General features: G+C 37.1%; 1 protein-coding gene across 1 annotated transcript; it reads left to right on the top strand.

The window, feature by feature from the left end:
* Nucleotides 1–632: 632 nt before the first annotated feature.
* Nucleotides 633–15,348, top strand: LOC115794589 (uncharacterized). Its single transcript, XM_030750177.1, has 25 exons — nucleotides 633–662; nucleotides 2,194–2,257; nucleotides 2,385–2,768; nucleotides 2,859–3,146; nucleotides 3,238–3,537; nucleotides 4,174–4,551; nucleotides 5,383–5,670; nucleotides 5,764–6,063; nucleotides 7,697–8,074; nucleotides 8,504–8,791; nucleotides 8,876–9,169; nucleotides 10,036–10,065; nucleotides 10,186–10,524; nucleotides 10,616–10,912; nucleotides 11,007–11,112; nucleotides 11,238–11,285; nucleotides 12,501–12,527; nucleotides 12,673–12,717; nucleotides 12,797–12,823; nucleotides 12,906–12,965; nucleotides 13,536–13,562; nucleotides 13,661–13,699; nucleotides 13,834–13,881; nucleotides 14,398–14,446; nucleotides 14,871–15,348. Exons 2-25 carry the CDS (start codon nucleotides 2,215–2,217, stop codon nucleotides 14,895–14,897), a joined length of 4,110 nt encoding a protein of 1,369 aa, XP_030606037.1. The 5' UTR covers nucleotides 633–662; nucleotides 2,194–2,214; the 3' UTR covers nucleotides 14,898–15,348.
* Nucleotides 15,349–15,886: the final 538 nt, after the last annotated feature.

Here is a 15,886-nt window from a genome sequence, read left to right as displayed (position 1 = left end):
GTCTATAATGCCAACTTCGTAGAAAATCATCCTATTGCCACACTTTAGAATTCTGTACTTTAGTAATCTTTAGAAATGCAGAATCTGAAACACACACACACACACACACACACACACACACACACACACACACACACACACACTAAAAATATACAAATCTGATCTCTGTTTCTTGGAGGCACAAAATGGGCCACTTCCTCCAACAAAGTTCCTTTATAAGTTTAACTACCAAATGACATGTGACCCACAGATAAGTCATAATAATAAGTGATAATTTACAGTTATCGCTCTGAGATAAATTTCATAACCTTTGCCAAAGTGTGTTTGCCAACATGCGTGCACTGACATAAATTTCGGTCCACATTGAAACAAAAGTGAATTTAAAGTTCTTTACCAACCAGAAAGTCAGCAAGAGAGAGGACAAACTGGTATTACTGCCAGAATTAGTAACTGTAAAATTATGCTTTATTAAATGTATTTCTGTAATTTTGCAAAGAAAATAATCGCATTACCAGTGTGACACGCATCGTTAGCTTTTAGAGAAGCTTTGCCTTCCTTGTGGGTGGAAAATCACACCCTCCACCCACACTAAATGCTCAGAAAGTTGCATTTTTAGTTTGTCTTAAGGTGTGAAAAGGCCTCATGACTATTCATCTGTGGAGGTAAGTAAATTGAAGAATACTTTTTAAATTAGAAATGTTGGGTTTTTGTGAAGGAAAAGGAAAGTAAAAATTGTACTTTTACACTCAGGTGATACATGTTTACATGGCATGTTTTTTATTTGTGAAAGAACACACCTGACTGAGAACCTACACAGACATTTTGAAACACTGTCTTTTTTGTATTTTAAGTCACCATGTAGACAGCCTGAATGCATTGTAGATGCATTGCCACATATTCTCAAAACACACTGGTTCAAGTGACCCTCAAAAACACAGCTATACCTAGTACAGTCTGTAAAAGGTCTGTAAAGTAACATTTTTCTATGACTCAAAGCCATCACTTTAGCCCAATGTTTCAAGTATTAGGCATAAATGCTCATGAAAATTAACCTTAAGTCAATTGAGATTCTCTTGGCATTCAAAGATATTGGTAGCACTTTCTATGATAGCTTGGTAGCAATATGGTAATAGTGTGGTAATAAGGTTTAAAAAGTTAATTACATGGAAAGAGCAAATTATTACCACTTAATTGCCAAAAGAATGTCCAAGTAATTATATTGTATTAAAGTTGAATAATGCTACATTGAACTGTGTGTGAATGTAACGTGTAATGTAGAATTTTTATATGCTGACTTAGGGTGGTACCCTCCTAATAATAAGGTGATACTGGCTGATGCTTTAATATCATAGAATAATATTACCATGTTGATGCAGGATAGCTTTGATCTTATTAGCACATGCCTCATGTGAGCACATGTTGGATATGATTTTCTTTTATCTAATGAAATATATTGCAGCATCAACTAGCATTAATTTATTAATTATTATGTGGTTACTACCACAAGTCATTATATAAAAAAAATGTATTCCACATATATTGTAATTTTTTATCATATTATAATATTGTTACCAATATATCACTATACTATTTGGTCTTACTTCAGAGGCATATGTTTCTTTCCTCATCATTACCCCATATTTCTGACCTGTTAATAAACAATTACATTACTCAGCTTTAAGTAGACAAGATAATTAGATATTTAGATATAATTAGATATTATTTTCTAAATTAAGTGCTCATAACTTACTACTATTGTATTATTATTATTATTATTATTCCATTACCTTTTTGTTTTTACCTTATTACCCCATGTTTTTGCCTTATCCATCAACTACCACCACATTATTATTGAGCTGTAATAGAAAGTTCTATCAAGATTAGTATTTATTATTTTATCAAATGGTCTCTTTGATTTTCTGAAATAATCATCTTTTTAAATCAGAGAAGCAGGAAAAAATGTTACTCATCAATGAATACATTATGCTTTCATAGTTTGGGGCTGGTTTGTTTATTTATTTGTTTATTATTGTTTGTGTTTTTACTGGTTGAATCTATCATCAGCTTCATGAAAAATCATCTGACTTCAACATTAACTTCAGAATTCTACATTTTAGGAACCTTTAGAAACAAACTTCAGAATTATTTCTGTACGTGAATAATGTTAAGATGGCAATTTCATATGTATTTCAGGAATGTGATATCATTCATAAGATGTCTGGATTTGGAGAATTTTTCCTGCACTTCTATATTCTAGGTATGGCAATATACACACACACACACACACACACACACACACACACACACACACACGTGTGTGTGTGTCTACGTGTGTGTGTGTTTATGTGTTTTATATTTTAATCTTTCTCATGGTACTCTTGCAGGGTGTATTTTCTGCAGCTCCGGTGCTTGGCGTGTAACAATGCCAAGAAATATCAAAGCATTGAAGGGTTCCTGTCTTGTTATCCCTTGCAGTTATGATTACTCTAAATATCCACCTAAAAGACCAGATCGTATAGTGTGGTACAAATATGAAAGCAGTGGATATCCTTTAGTTTATGACAACTGGTATCCGGGTAATGTCTTGGACCAATTTAAAGGAAGAACACATGTATCTAGCTCTTCATACAATCGGCAATGCAGTCTGATGATCGAACCAGTGACCTGGTCTGATCACAGTCAGACGCTTTATCCCTGGGTGGATCCTGAGAATGTTGGAAGAGGAACCTATCGCTTCTTTGACACAACTGTAACAATTGAAGTTGTGGGTAGGTAACTAATTTGAACTTTGACTGTAAATCTATCATTAAATTTGATTATAGATATGATTATTTGATTCTTTGTATTCCTTTTTGAAGGCACAGCTGATAAACCGGTTATTGATATCTTTGGAATCAAGAAGGTTGGAGAGTCAGTAATGGTGCAATGTAGTGTTTATCACACTTGTCCCACTTATCCTCCAACTCTGGAGCTCAACATCCCACTGCAAAATAAACACCTGAGCCATAGTCCTCAATCTGATGGAAGATCCAAAACTATATTGACAACCACTTTATTCATAGAGAAAGAATATCAAATTGTGGAGTGCTCTGTCCAACACCATGGTCGTCTCTCTGCATCAGCCTCTACAACCTTAACCGCAGAATGTATGTAATGAGCATGCAAGAATAAAATCTATGTTTTCTTTTTTTTTTCCATGCTGTCTTTAATATTTGACAATTTTTATATGTATCCTAGGCTCCATTTCAGGGCTGACTATCAGCTCTACTTCAGACGAATTTCTGGAAGGACATCCAAGTAAAGTAACCTGCACCGCCTCATACACATGCTCTCGAAATATTCCAACTCTCAAATGGAATTATGGTAGTATGCCAGCCTCTTATGAGAATAACAAGATATCTAAAGAGGCTCAGTGGAGGACTATCTCCAGACTGACATTTACAGCATCTGCTAATGACAATGGAAGATTGCTGATATGCTATGCACATTTCACTGGAGGCCAGACACAACAAGCGAGCATCATTCTACGGGTAAAGAGTAAGTACATATATTTATTTTCATTTAACAACTAAACACTACACACCTAAAACCCTTGCAACAGAGTGCTGTGAACAGTTTATGAGACTTGAATCCATGTCTCAGAAGTATGATGACTGATAGAGGACAGAACGGACTTGTACCTACCATGATAATGGATCTAATGCATTGATTGCTTTGCAAGAGTTTTGGGGTTAGAGGGGGTAATGTATGAATTTAAGTCCTGGCTGTGTCAGTGGTTAGCAACAAGCTGGTGAACACAATGGGCTGTTCAGCAGATAAATAGTTAATAAATAATTTCCTCACATGTGGTTGAGATCAACACAGAGGGAATATGAGATCAAACATTTGTGGACACCGCTAGCTGGTGCCAACGCTCGGCTGTTTTGGATTCATGGTTGGGGGGGTGGGGTCACAGAGCTGTTATAGTGATGTCAGTGAACAAGTGAGTGAAGTTTGAATGGTCTTGCTGGTCATATCATTCTCGAGTTACTGTGTTCGCAAAATTTTCAGAAAACTTGACCTCTGACCTTTAACGTCAGGCCGAGGTCAGTAACAAACTAAAAAAGTCTGAACTTTTTTTTTTTATACTTAAAAGAATCAAAACGTGCTTCAAAAGTTTCTTCTCTGTTACAGGAAACATGCTCAATCGGGGTTGGTCCTTCACTACTCCAAGCAGTGTAACTGGGTTGAAAGGATCATGTCTCGTCATTCCATGCAAATTCTCCTTCAGTAACTCCCAGCCTAATGGTCTTAAAGTGATATGGTACTTGTACCAGAGCAATAGGTACCCAGCTGTGTTTAACCAGGGAGGGGATGTTACTAGTAAGTTTAATGGTAGAACAAGCTTGATTGGATCAGTGGCGGAGCAGAACTGTAGTCTTAAGATTGAAAGACTGGAGATGTCACACAACCATGACCGACTCTATCCATGGATAGATAAGAACTCGATTACCTCCTTCGACATCACGAGTCATCCATTTTATGATAGTTCTACTGAACTTAATGTTTTGGGTAAGCATTTATTCATTTCCTGTTTTATATTCAATTCAACTTAAATTTCAAGAACGCAATCATCCAGATGACCACGGGAAGCTGCAAGCAGGACTTCATTAATCACTGCAGTCATTCTGGATTCATTTTCTTTGTGGGAATATGAAGCATCTTGGGGATTTCTTACTGTATAAAAAACAAATCAGTATGTGCTACAACATTTAGCCTGAGCACTTGTGTAACCATTGGGTGATATTCCTTCGTGGGGTTAACAATTTCAATGATTACGTTTAGTTAAGATAAAATCAATTATTGTGTATAGAACAAAATCAAAAGAAAACTATATATTTCACAGTGAACATATCTATCGCAAGGTAAATGAATATGTGCAGCCCCGGCCAGGACAAACTCAATTCTCTTTGGTGTGAACATTGAATAATACATTTTAGTATAACAACCTTCAGGCCTTATGGTGAAATATTATGTTGTTTAATAAAATTAAAAAAATATATTGTATTCTAGTTTTGTACATGTATAAATTACCATGACTTGCTTCTGCATATGTGTGAGCTGTGGTTAGAACCTTGAGCTATTTATGGCTAATGGGAAATTGTGTTGAGTAAACCCAATACAAATTTTCAGTGACATTAGTTTATTAGTTAATAGCTACCATACTTATACTGAAACAGTGAGCCAAATAAAATCAAGTGGAATATATATTTAGAGCTATTGGTAATTTTTTCTTTCCTTTCACTTCAAATTAAGTTTAATTTATTCTGTTTTAAAATGACTGCAAATCACCCAGAAGCTGCTGTGTCACTATAACTCTCAATTTTTGCTTTGATTTCATAGAAAATGCACCAGAACCACAGCTGATCATTACTAATATTCTCAGAGTGGGAGAGCAGGGCAATGTGTCCTGTAGTGTTCGCCATGCATGTTTTTCTGCTCCCCCGACTCTAACCCTAACTGGTATAACTGGAACAGACCAGACCGTGGACACTCTGGTATCTGAAGGGATTTGGGAAAGGAGAGTACAGCGAATTTGGACAGTGGAAGAAGAGCACCAGAGTGTGAGCTGTGCTGTTAGCTACCCTGTGGGTCAGAAAGTCAAAAAGGAGATTCCACTGAATGTTGAATGTGAGTACAATGTGATATATCTGATGTGTACTATATCCATGTACTGAATTGAATTTGACCTTAAAATTTTAACATTTACCATTTATATCTCAGGCTCCATCTCACCACTGAAAATTAGTTCTGCATCAGATGAATTTCTTGAGGGGTATAATAGCAGTGTAACCTGCACTGCCTTATACACATGCAGCAAACATAGTCCAACCTTCACATGGAACTATGGCAGTGTGGCAGCATTCACTTATAAAGAAAAGGTACCAGGGGATTCTCAGTGGAGGACTGTCTCTATACTCTCATTTAAATCTTCGCCCAGTGACAATGGAAGATCTGTTACATGCTATGCACAATTCAAAGGGGGGCAGACACAAGAAATGAGCATCACCCTGCGGGTAAAGAGTAAGTGGAAATAATAATTATTAGAGTAGCTGTATGTTAGGACTTTAATGAATTTCTTCTGCTTCGCAAACAATCTTGGCAATAAACGATATTTTGACAAAGTGCAGTTTACTATTCATATTTGTTATTGTTCTCTTAATATTGCTGAATCTACGATTAGGTCCAGTGATAGTTGGAGAAAGACATTTTTTGCATTTGAAATGAAGTGCAGTCAAAATGCAACTGAAACATGACTTGGAGCTTTAATCCAATGGGCTTGAACCAAGATATATTAATACCTGCTGAGATTTATGCACAATCTTTTATTTTTAGAGCATCAAATATAATAGGACAAGTTAACATACTCTGACACAATGTCAGGAAAAAAAATGTCTTTTGATGACAGTAACTGCTTATATTGTGTCTTGATAAATACATAGTCAACCAGGTCAGGAAATCCCATACAGATGATTTTGTTCATCTGGGAACAGCGTTTTCAGTGCCAAGGAAATCCAAGGACTTCCAAGGAGTGGCACAAATGGACTAGCTCTTATATAGCGCTTTTCTACTCAGTATGAGCACTCAAAACGCTAGTACAACATGTTTACATTCACCCATGCACTCCCATTCATACAAGCACTTCCATATGTACTAAGCTAAGTGCTTTTTAATTAACTATCATTCACATACATTCATACTCCGACGGGACGGTCGGAGAGCAACTTGGGGTTAAGTATCTTGCCCAAGGATACATTGGCATGTAGCCTGGAGTAGCCAGGAATCGAACCGCTGACCTTCTGATCAGTAGGTGACCTGCTCTACCTACTGAGCTACAGCCACCCCAAAGAAACATAATGCATGTCGTTAAGTGGTGAGAACCACTATGGCCACTATATAGCAGTTAGTTAGTTTCAATCATTATGCAAATGTACTGTAACCTGCAGTCAGCTAAGACTGAGGTCCCATTCAGAATGTTTTCAGTCCCTGAAAATGTCACAATTTAAAAAATGGGGTCCAGAGTGGAACATTTTCAAAACACTCCCTTCTTTGTGCAAAACGGCTAAAATGCTACTTTTGAAAATGGGAGGCACATGTGCACTATGTTTGCAACTCCTATGCACACACTGCCAAATTGTGACCTATCATGGGAACTACAGCGCTTTCAGCATCTTGTGGTTCAGTGTGACCAGTGATGGTTTTTAAAACACTTCTGTCTGAACACGTTACTTTTCAAAAATGAAAATGGAAAAACGATACCATTTCCACCAGATCGTTCTCGTGTAAATGGGGCCTGAAGAAGTCACTTGGATGAGTGGCAAAATGTTTCTTTCATTGAAAATGCATCCAGATGAACAGAACTTTCTGGGGTAACTGCTTACAACTCACGTCAGCATTAAAGTAACTGTGATAGCTCCTGTTTGGGTTTGCTCCTTTGCTGCACTTATGACCATATTTTGGCAGCAGTGAAAAACTGTATTTAGTAAATCAGCCTGTACTCCCTAAATTATGGATTCATTGCACAGATACTGGCTAACCAATGAATCAAATAAAACCACAATGCCACTAACTAATCCAAACCACACAGGTAATATTGTTTTAAAAGATGTCTTAAAGATCAACAACTTTCCTTCAAATTTTCTTTTTCGTTTCACAGGAAACATGCTCAATCGTGGTTGGTCCTTCACTGCTCCACGCAGCATACCTGGGTTGAAAGGATCATGTCTTGTTATTCCATGCAAATTCTCCTACAGTAATTCCCAGCCTAAAGAACTTGAAGTTATATGGTACTTGTACCAGAGCAATGGATACCCAGCTGTATTTAATCAGAGAGGTGATGTTATTAGTAAGTTTAATGGTAGAACAAGCTTGATTGGATCAGTGGCGGAGCAGAACTGTAGTCTTAAGATTGAAAGGCTGGAGATGTCACACAACCACGACCGACTCTATCCATGGATAGATAAGAACTTGATTAGTTCCTACCACACTACAGGTCACTTATTTTATGATGGATCTACTGAACTTATTGTTTCAGGTAAGTGTTGATTGATTTCCACTTTATAGCCAATTCAACTTAAATTCCAAAAATGCATTTATATAAAGAACTACATAAAGCTAGTCAGGACTTCACTAGTCACCACAGTCAGTCATTTGGGATTGATTTTAACAGTTTGTGATCTTGGGGATTTTTTTTTTCTATATCAAATAGTAAAGCAATATGAACTATAATATTTAGTATGACAAACTGAATAACCATTGCATTTCCTTTCCACAAACTGACCTTCAAAAATAAACACATTTATGTAAACAAAGGAAATGCGACATGACACACTGAAGAAATACTGTAGTTTTATTTATTACTAAAGTTACAAATGTCACTTTTTTCATACTGAAATAGGTTTTTGTACACCTGGAACATAAATTGTGTCACTGTGGCTCTTAAATGTTTGTTTTGTTTTCACAGAACATGCACCAGAACCACAGCTAATCATTATTGGTACTCCCAGAGTCGGAGAGCAGGGCACTGTGTCCTGCAGTGTACGTCATGCATGTATGTCTGCTCCCCCAGTCCTAAGCCTAAGTGGTATACCTGGAACAGACAAGACCATAGACACTTTGGTATCTGAAGGGATTTGGGAAAGGACAGTAGAGCGAATTTGGACAGTGGAAGAAGAGCACCAGAGCACCAGTTGTACTGTTACCTACTCTGGGGGTCAGAAAGCCACCGAGGAAATTCCACTGAATGTTGAATGTGAGTTTTATGTCAGTTGATGTGTTAATTAATTTAATTAAATAAAAATGCCTGCATAAGATTCACTTTCACTTTTTTGCTTAGGTCCATTTCAGGAAATCACTATGAATGAACCACCAGGAGAGTTAACAGAGGGCATGGCGACAAATGTCATCTGTTCTGTTATCTACAAGTGCAAGAAAAATGCACCAACTATCATCTGGAACTACAAAGACATGCAGAGTTCATTGAACACCAAACAGATTTCTGTAAAAACATACAATATAGTCTCAAATCTAACATTTATTCCCTCCCTAAGTGATGATGGTAAACCTTTGACTTGCACTGCTCAGTTTATTACTGGAGAGTCTTCAAGCTCTGTAACGCTTACTGTGAAAAGTGAGTTCCTACATGTTACACACAGTGGCCTCCTAATGCTTTGATACTTTACAAAATATTAGATTTCTGTAGGAAAGAAGTATTAGCTAAATTGGTTGATAACCAATAAAGCCAGCAAGCACTAATTAGCTTAGGTTAGCATAAATACTGGAAACAAGAGGAAACTGCAAGCTTGACCAGTGTTAAATATGTGCTAGTGTTTTGACTTAGGCATTGCATGTGAACATACAATAGCTGAATCAGTTATTGAGAAGGGCAAAAAAGGGGAGATGTAATATTTTCAGATAATGTATCCAGGAAAGCATTTGACATGCACATGGGATCTGCCAGCCCTGCAATAGGCAAGCAACTTGTTCAGGGTGTGCACCAACTTTGGCTCTATGACAGTTGGCATAGGCTTCAGCACCCCTGCAACCCTGAATTGAACAAAAGAAAGAAAATGGAAGGATGGATAGATGGAGGAAAAGAGCCACAAAACATTTGCACAACGAGAATTACAGAGAAAAGTAAAGACCTGCCTGCATATAGAAATGAATGAGGGCTTTTGGGCAATGATGGATTCAAACAGTATTTATAGCTGAAGCCACTAGTTACTTATCTTGGAGTGGCGCAGGAACTGATGAGGGAAATCTAAAAGACTAAATAGTCAGTTTTGTTTTGGTAATAGAAGCAAGTACATCATGATGACATATAGACATCTTTTTGGTTTCCAATGGAATAACCAACTTACATGTGGTCAGTTGCTTTTTCCTCCTGATTGTAATCAATCTAAGCTAATGGCTTGCACCTTACTTGAACCTTTTTCATCTAACTTTCCAGAAAAAAAAAAATAAAGTGTTGTTAATAAAAGTTTTCCATTTTTCCAGAATATGAGAGAGATCCACATGAAAATTACAGTAAGTATGCTTCTCAGCACTTTGAAACTCTTTTTTTTTTCCTTTTCATTTTATCATGTCACATCGAAAGAGGTTTGATTTACACCAGCATCTAATTGTAGATTTATCTCGCATTTACAGCAACTTCTGCTATGCCTGCTGACGTCCCTTTCAGATTTAGCGCCTTGACTCGCTCCTGTGTGGTGATTCCCTGCAGTTTCCAGCATGAAGAGGATGAACCAATGACCCGTGGCATCTGGTCCAAAAAAATTGGAGGCATTGTCTTCCATGATGGCCAGAGCAACGTAATTGATCACTTTAAGGGCCGAACCAAAATGTTAGGAAATCTGAATGAGGGAAACTGCTCACTGGAGATCGATGACATCAAGCCCTTTGACAACGGACCCTTTTGTTTCTCTGCAGAGAAAGGACATAAGACATATACATTTAACAACAGCTGTGTATTTATTGTTATGAAAGGTTTGGAGTCCCATTGTAGGTCATTAAAACATGCCAAGCACATTGCTTTCTAAGTCTTAACTATGCTCTTCTTTGTGTTTCTCATCCCCAGCTTCTCCAGAAAAACCAGTGATGAGCCCTCTTCCAGAAGCTACTGATGCTGGTTCAACTATAACTGTATCGTGTTCTGTTACACACACATGTTCATCACATCCTCCAGTGTTCTCATGGAGTGTAGCTAACCTCACCAGTGAGGTCTCACACACCATGATGTCACAAGGCATCTGGCAAACAACTTCCACAATCAGTTTCACAGTTACTGAAGGAGACGGTGACAGAAGCCTAACCTGTACTGCCACCTTTTGGCGTGAAAAAGAACAAGCCCACACAGTCAAGTTCAATGTGAAGGGTTAGAGCATAAGCATTGTCTGTCCTGTATATCTTTATCAAGTATTTCATAGGTTGCATTGTTTTCTTTAACCTCAATGTATTTACATCACCAGGATCACTGCTGTACCAGTTTAAATGTGCTGCTCCAGTGGCTTTTCCAGTCTCACTTTTAGCCCTGATCATAATCACCATAGCTGCAGTGTTCTTCTGGAGGAAAAGGTTGAGTAAATATTATGCTAATTCAAAACATGCCAAAGCATTTCTGATGTTGATTGTAGTCGTCTGTTTAAGGATGTTAACTTCTGCTGGCTCTAAAGTAGAATTATTTTTCCACAAACCAACAGAAAGCACACAGAGAGCTCACTGAAACCACCACCTCGACCAGAAAAAAGGTAAGATAAAAGGTCATTTTAATCTAAAAAGTGCTTTAAAAAATTACATACTTCAGTCATGAGCACTTAAACCAGGGAAAAGGCCTCTCATCACAAATGAATGAATTTGGCAGAAAAGGCTCTGCACTTTTGAGGAATTCAAAATAAATCCAAAAGATTTAAAAGGATCAAGACTCTGCTAGAACTACTTATCTGTCCTCATCAACTGGAAATCAGTCTCATCAACAATATCATATATGGCACAGAAGAAAGAAGTTGTGATGGCTGAATGAGCTGCATGAGCAAAAGTGATAATACAGTTCAATTCATTTCAATCCAGTTTTGTTTATATAGCAAAATCACAACAACAGTCACACCATCTGTATAGCAATGAAAAATTTTGCTACACTGTACCTTCTAAAAATACTGCCTAAGGGAAACATGTATAATGTAAATAAGATTGGTCCTAGCACAGAACCTTGTGGAACTCCATAATTAACCTTAGTGCGTGAAGAAGACTCCCCATTTACATGAACAATTTGGAGTCTGTTAGATAAATATGATTCAAATCACTGCCTTTAATACCTACGACATGCTTTAATCTTTGTAATTAAATATTATGGTCAACACTTTATCTGCACTGAGGTCTAGCAAGACAGGTATAGGGATGAGTCCACTGTCAAAGGCTGTAAGATCATTTGTAACCTTCACTAATGCTGTTTCTGTACTGTAATGAACTCTGAATCCAGACTGAAACTCTTCAAATAAACCATTCCTCTGCAGATGATCAATTAGCTGTTTTACAACTATTCTTGAAAGAAATTTTAAGATAAAAGGAAGACTGGAGATTGACCTATAATTAGCTAAGACAGCTGAGTCGAGTGATGGCTTTTTAAGTAATGGTTTATTTACTACCACCTTATTAAAAGGCCTGTGGCACATAGCCGATTAATAGAGATAGATTGATCACATTTTTTATTGACGATTGAATTACTGGTAGGACTTTTTGAGCAGTCTTTTAGAAATGGGGCCTTAATACACATGTAGATAAGAAATATTAAGTTACAATGGTCATTTTAAATTAATGATATACAGAAGTGACGTATGAGTTTATGAAGCATAGATGAAAACACTTTTGTCATTTATTCCTCACAAGTTTTTTCTTTCTTTTTTTGTCTCCACCAAACTAATGTAATAAAAAATTAATAATTCCCTCTGTAATTTCAAATTTTACAGAAGATCACTCTTCGATAGATTATCCAGGTAAACCTTTTTAAAATTGGTTTTAAGATTTCTTGATGTCAGTGATGTGATTTACTGGGTAAAAACTGTGCCATATTTTTAAAGTAAGGCATAGACTGTGCCTTGCTTTTTTTTTTTTAAATGGTCTTCTTATTAAAATATTTAGGAGATACCCTGAAGACAGAGACAGACCACCAAGACCAGAGAAACGGTATATTAGCAATTTGTTTTAAAAACAGAACAAATACTGGAGACACAAACCAACTAATAATGCTTTGTTTTCCATACAGGAGGTCCATTTGGAGCAGAGTTTCCCGGTATGTTTTTTTTTTCCTAAAGTGAGCATTTACTTTTAATCCACAAATAAATCCTTAATTTTAATCCTTATGTCTACAACAGTAACCTTTTCAGTAGAGAAGAAGAAAATCGCATGGGGTGGCATCACGAGCGGAACCCCAGGTAAATGGTCTTTAATGCTGCTGATTTAGATTTTTACCACTTTTACTGTTGAACAGTTCAACATTTAATTGAGATTATTTTAAATTCTGTATTATATTATAGGCAGCACAGTGGCGTGGTGATTAGCACTGCTGCCTCACAGCTAGAATGGGCTCGATTCCACCTTGGCCGGGACCTCTTGCTGTGTGGAGTTTGCATGTTCTCCCCCCGTGTCTGCGTGGGTTTTCTCCCACAGTCCAAAGACATGCAGTTACTGGGGTGAGGTTAATTGGTCACTCTAAATTGCCCATAGGTGTGAATGTGAATGTGTTAGCCTTGCAACAGGCTAGCAATCTGTACAGGATGTACCATGCCTCTCGCCCTGTGTCAGCTGGGATAGGCTCCAGCCCCCCCGCAACCCTTAACAGGATAAGCGGAATGGATGGGATGGATTATAATATATGTGCATTTTGATATATTGAATCTTCTTTTTTTTGTTTTTCAAACAGTCATTTCCCAAATTTTAAGATAAATTGTTTCTTTTTCTTCTTTTCTTCATCTTCTTCATCTCCCCTTTTTGTCCTTCTACAGGCAGTCATTCTGGAGCAGATTCTCAAGGTACTATCTTGCATATCTTGTTATATATTTCAATTTCCCTATACAATAACAATACATTCATTAAAATATTTTTTAAAAAATGTCCATGCATTCTGCAGACGCCAAGAACGCACTGCAAACATCAGTGTCGGCTATATGTAAGTACCTATTAATGTCCTTCCACTATACACATGGCAGTACTGCAACCTCCATAAGAGTAAAATCAATTTAACTCCATTTTAAAAATAAAAACAGTCATGAATTAGCATTGTATTTTCTTCTTCTCCCATAGAAACAACCCCACCAATGTCTCCAAACCACACTTTCCATCCCCAAAGGAGTGAGTTATTTTCATACAGCTATTCCTTTGTTCCTTTAAAATACATACTATTCTATTCAATTCAGTTCAGTTCAATTCAATTCAATTCAATTCAATTCAATTCAATTCAATTCAATTCAATTCAATTCAAGGCACTTGAGGGTAAAGTCTCTACAATAATACAGAGAAAACCCAACAGTCAAAAACGACCCCCTATGAGCACGCACTTGGCAACAGTGGAAAGAAAAACTCCCGCAGAACGAGGCTCAGGGAGGAGCAGTCATCTGCCGCGACCGGTTGGGCCGAGGGGAGAGAGACAGGACAAAAGACATGCTGTGGAAGAGAGTCAGAGATTAATAATAATTAATGATTAAATACAGAGTGAAGTATAAATAAAGTAAATAAGGTGAATGAAAAGAAACAGTACATTATGGTTCAGGGTCACCTGATCCAGCCCTAACTTTAAGCTTGATCATAATGTGGTTTATTCATTTATGTATGAATAATTTCCTTCCGTTTCAACTGTGTTTGATACAGTAACCGGAGGCGACCTCCACCTGTCAGTCCTGGCATTAGTGGCCCTGCGGTGAGTTGTAAAGTCCAAAACATCTAAATCATATATTACAAAACATCCAGTCAATGATTCCATCTTATTAAAGAATCTGTAAAAAATGTTCTACTTTGTCTAAAATACTTTATATTGCTAAAGTCATATATTAGGGTTTATTCCTGTTTCTGCACAGATATGAAACCTCTCAGTCACATTGTTGTATTCAAAAAGTACATGAGCAATAATATCATGTCAATAATGGACCTACAAGTGTGACAAACATGCCATGGCTGCTGTAAGGAGCTTGAATTAATTATGTGGAGTGACTTTTTCTGAATCAAATCCCTGTTAAATACACTTTGGTTTATTTTGCTTGTTTTGTTATGTGACCAAAAATAGAAGGCTACAGAGTCTTATGTGAGATGATAACTCAATTTATTTTTTCTCAAATTTCTTGCAGACTGAGCAGCTGTATGGCAACTTTTGAGTTGACTTCTCTTTCAAAGACATTTAAGAGACATCATAATATTTCAGAACCATGTCTGTCATCTGTTTTTCTTTAAATGTTATCCTCCAATTGAACATTCATTATCAGCTGTAAAGACACCTACGATTGCTTCTGTTATGAATGTACACCCATGCAAACTGTGCAGTTGATGTGCATGTATATGGGGGAAGGTTTGTAATGATATGACTAATAAAGATACTTAATGATAATGATTGATTTATTGATATGGAATATGCAATAAGGAAGAGTGAGGAGGATGGTGAGGAGAAATGACAGCAGTGTTATAATCTAATTAATTCTGGTTTAACTTTCACTTGACTTTGTTTAAACTTCATTTAATGCAGCCATTAAAGAATGCAGAGAGATGTAATCACATGCTTGTCTTAACCTGCTGTAAAAAATAACATTAAACATTTTTGTTTGTTTTTTTACTTTGCCTCAAGTTTTATGTTTGAAATTACTCAAAGCCACCAACTACTGTCTCACAGTCACTGTGAAAAAGAAAAAAGTTCCCAGACACCCCATTTTATTGCTAAACTTATTTTCATTCTGTCTGATACTGAATGGCCGGCCAATCCTTGACGGGACCTTGGCGGGTCCGTGGCCAATCCTCAGTCGAAATAAGATCCCCCTCTTGTGACGTGAAACCATTTTCTACACTGAGTTTACTTGATTCATTTCAGAACAGAGTCATCAGTCGTTTTTGATGTGTATGAAACACAATGTTTGTTTCATGAGTAAAATCACTGCAGTGGACGAATGTTATCAAGCATGCAAAGTGTGACAGCAGATACACACCGGCTGAAACAAACTCAGCCGTCTCTTGTCTGTCTTGGTGCGTCCCCATCAGCTGCACGTCTGCAGGCTGTGCAAATTTACAGTCTAGAAATAAAGTGATTGACACTGTTAACCCAAACATGTCCTCATTAGGAGTGCTTATCAGAGTGAAGGCTAAGTTCAAGTGAATA

Source organism: Archocentrus centrarchus, chromosome 16, assembly GCF_007364275.1.
Source record: "Archocentrus centrarchus isolate MPI-CPG fArcCen1 chromosome 16, fArcCen1, whole genome shotgun sequence".
In the NCBI taxonomy this organism is placed as follows: Eukaryota; Metazoa; Chordata; class Actinopteri; order Cichliformes; family Cichlidae; genus Archocentrus; species Archocentrus centrarchus.
The sequence above is the reverse complement of the archived record's forward strand: the minus strand, read 5'-3'. Positions and strand labels throughout refer to the sequence as shown.

Coding starts and splice junctions, on each gene's coding strand:
- LOC115794589 (XM_030750177.1), top strand. CDS start 2,215: ATGTCTGGATTTGGAGAATTTTTCCTGCACTTCTATATTCTAG. Junction 12,718..12,796: donor CCACCAAGACCAGAGAAACG/GTATATTAGCAA, acceptor TTTTCCATACAG/GAGGTCCATTTGGAGCAGAG. Junction 14,447..14,870: donor CTGGCATTAGTGGCCCTGCG/GTGAGTTGTAAA, acceptor AATTTCTTGCAG/ACTGAGCAGCTGTATGGCAA.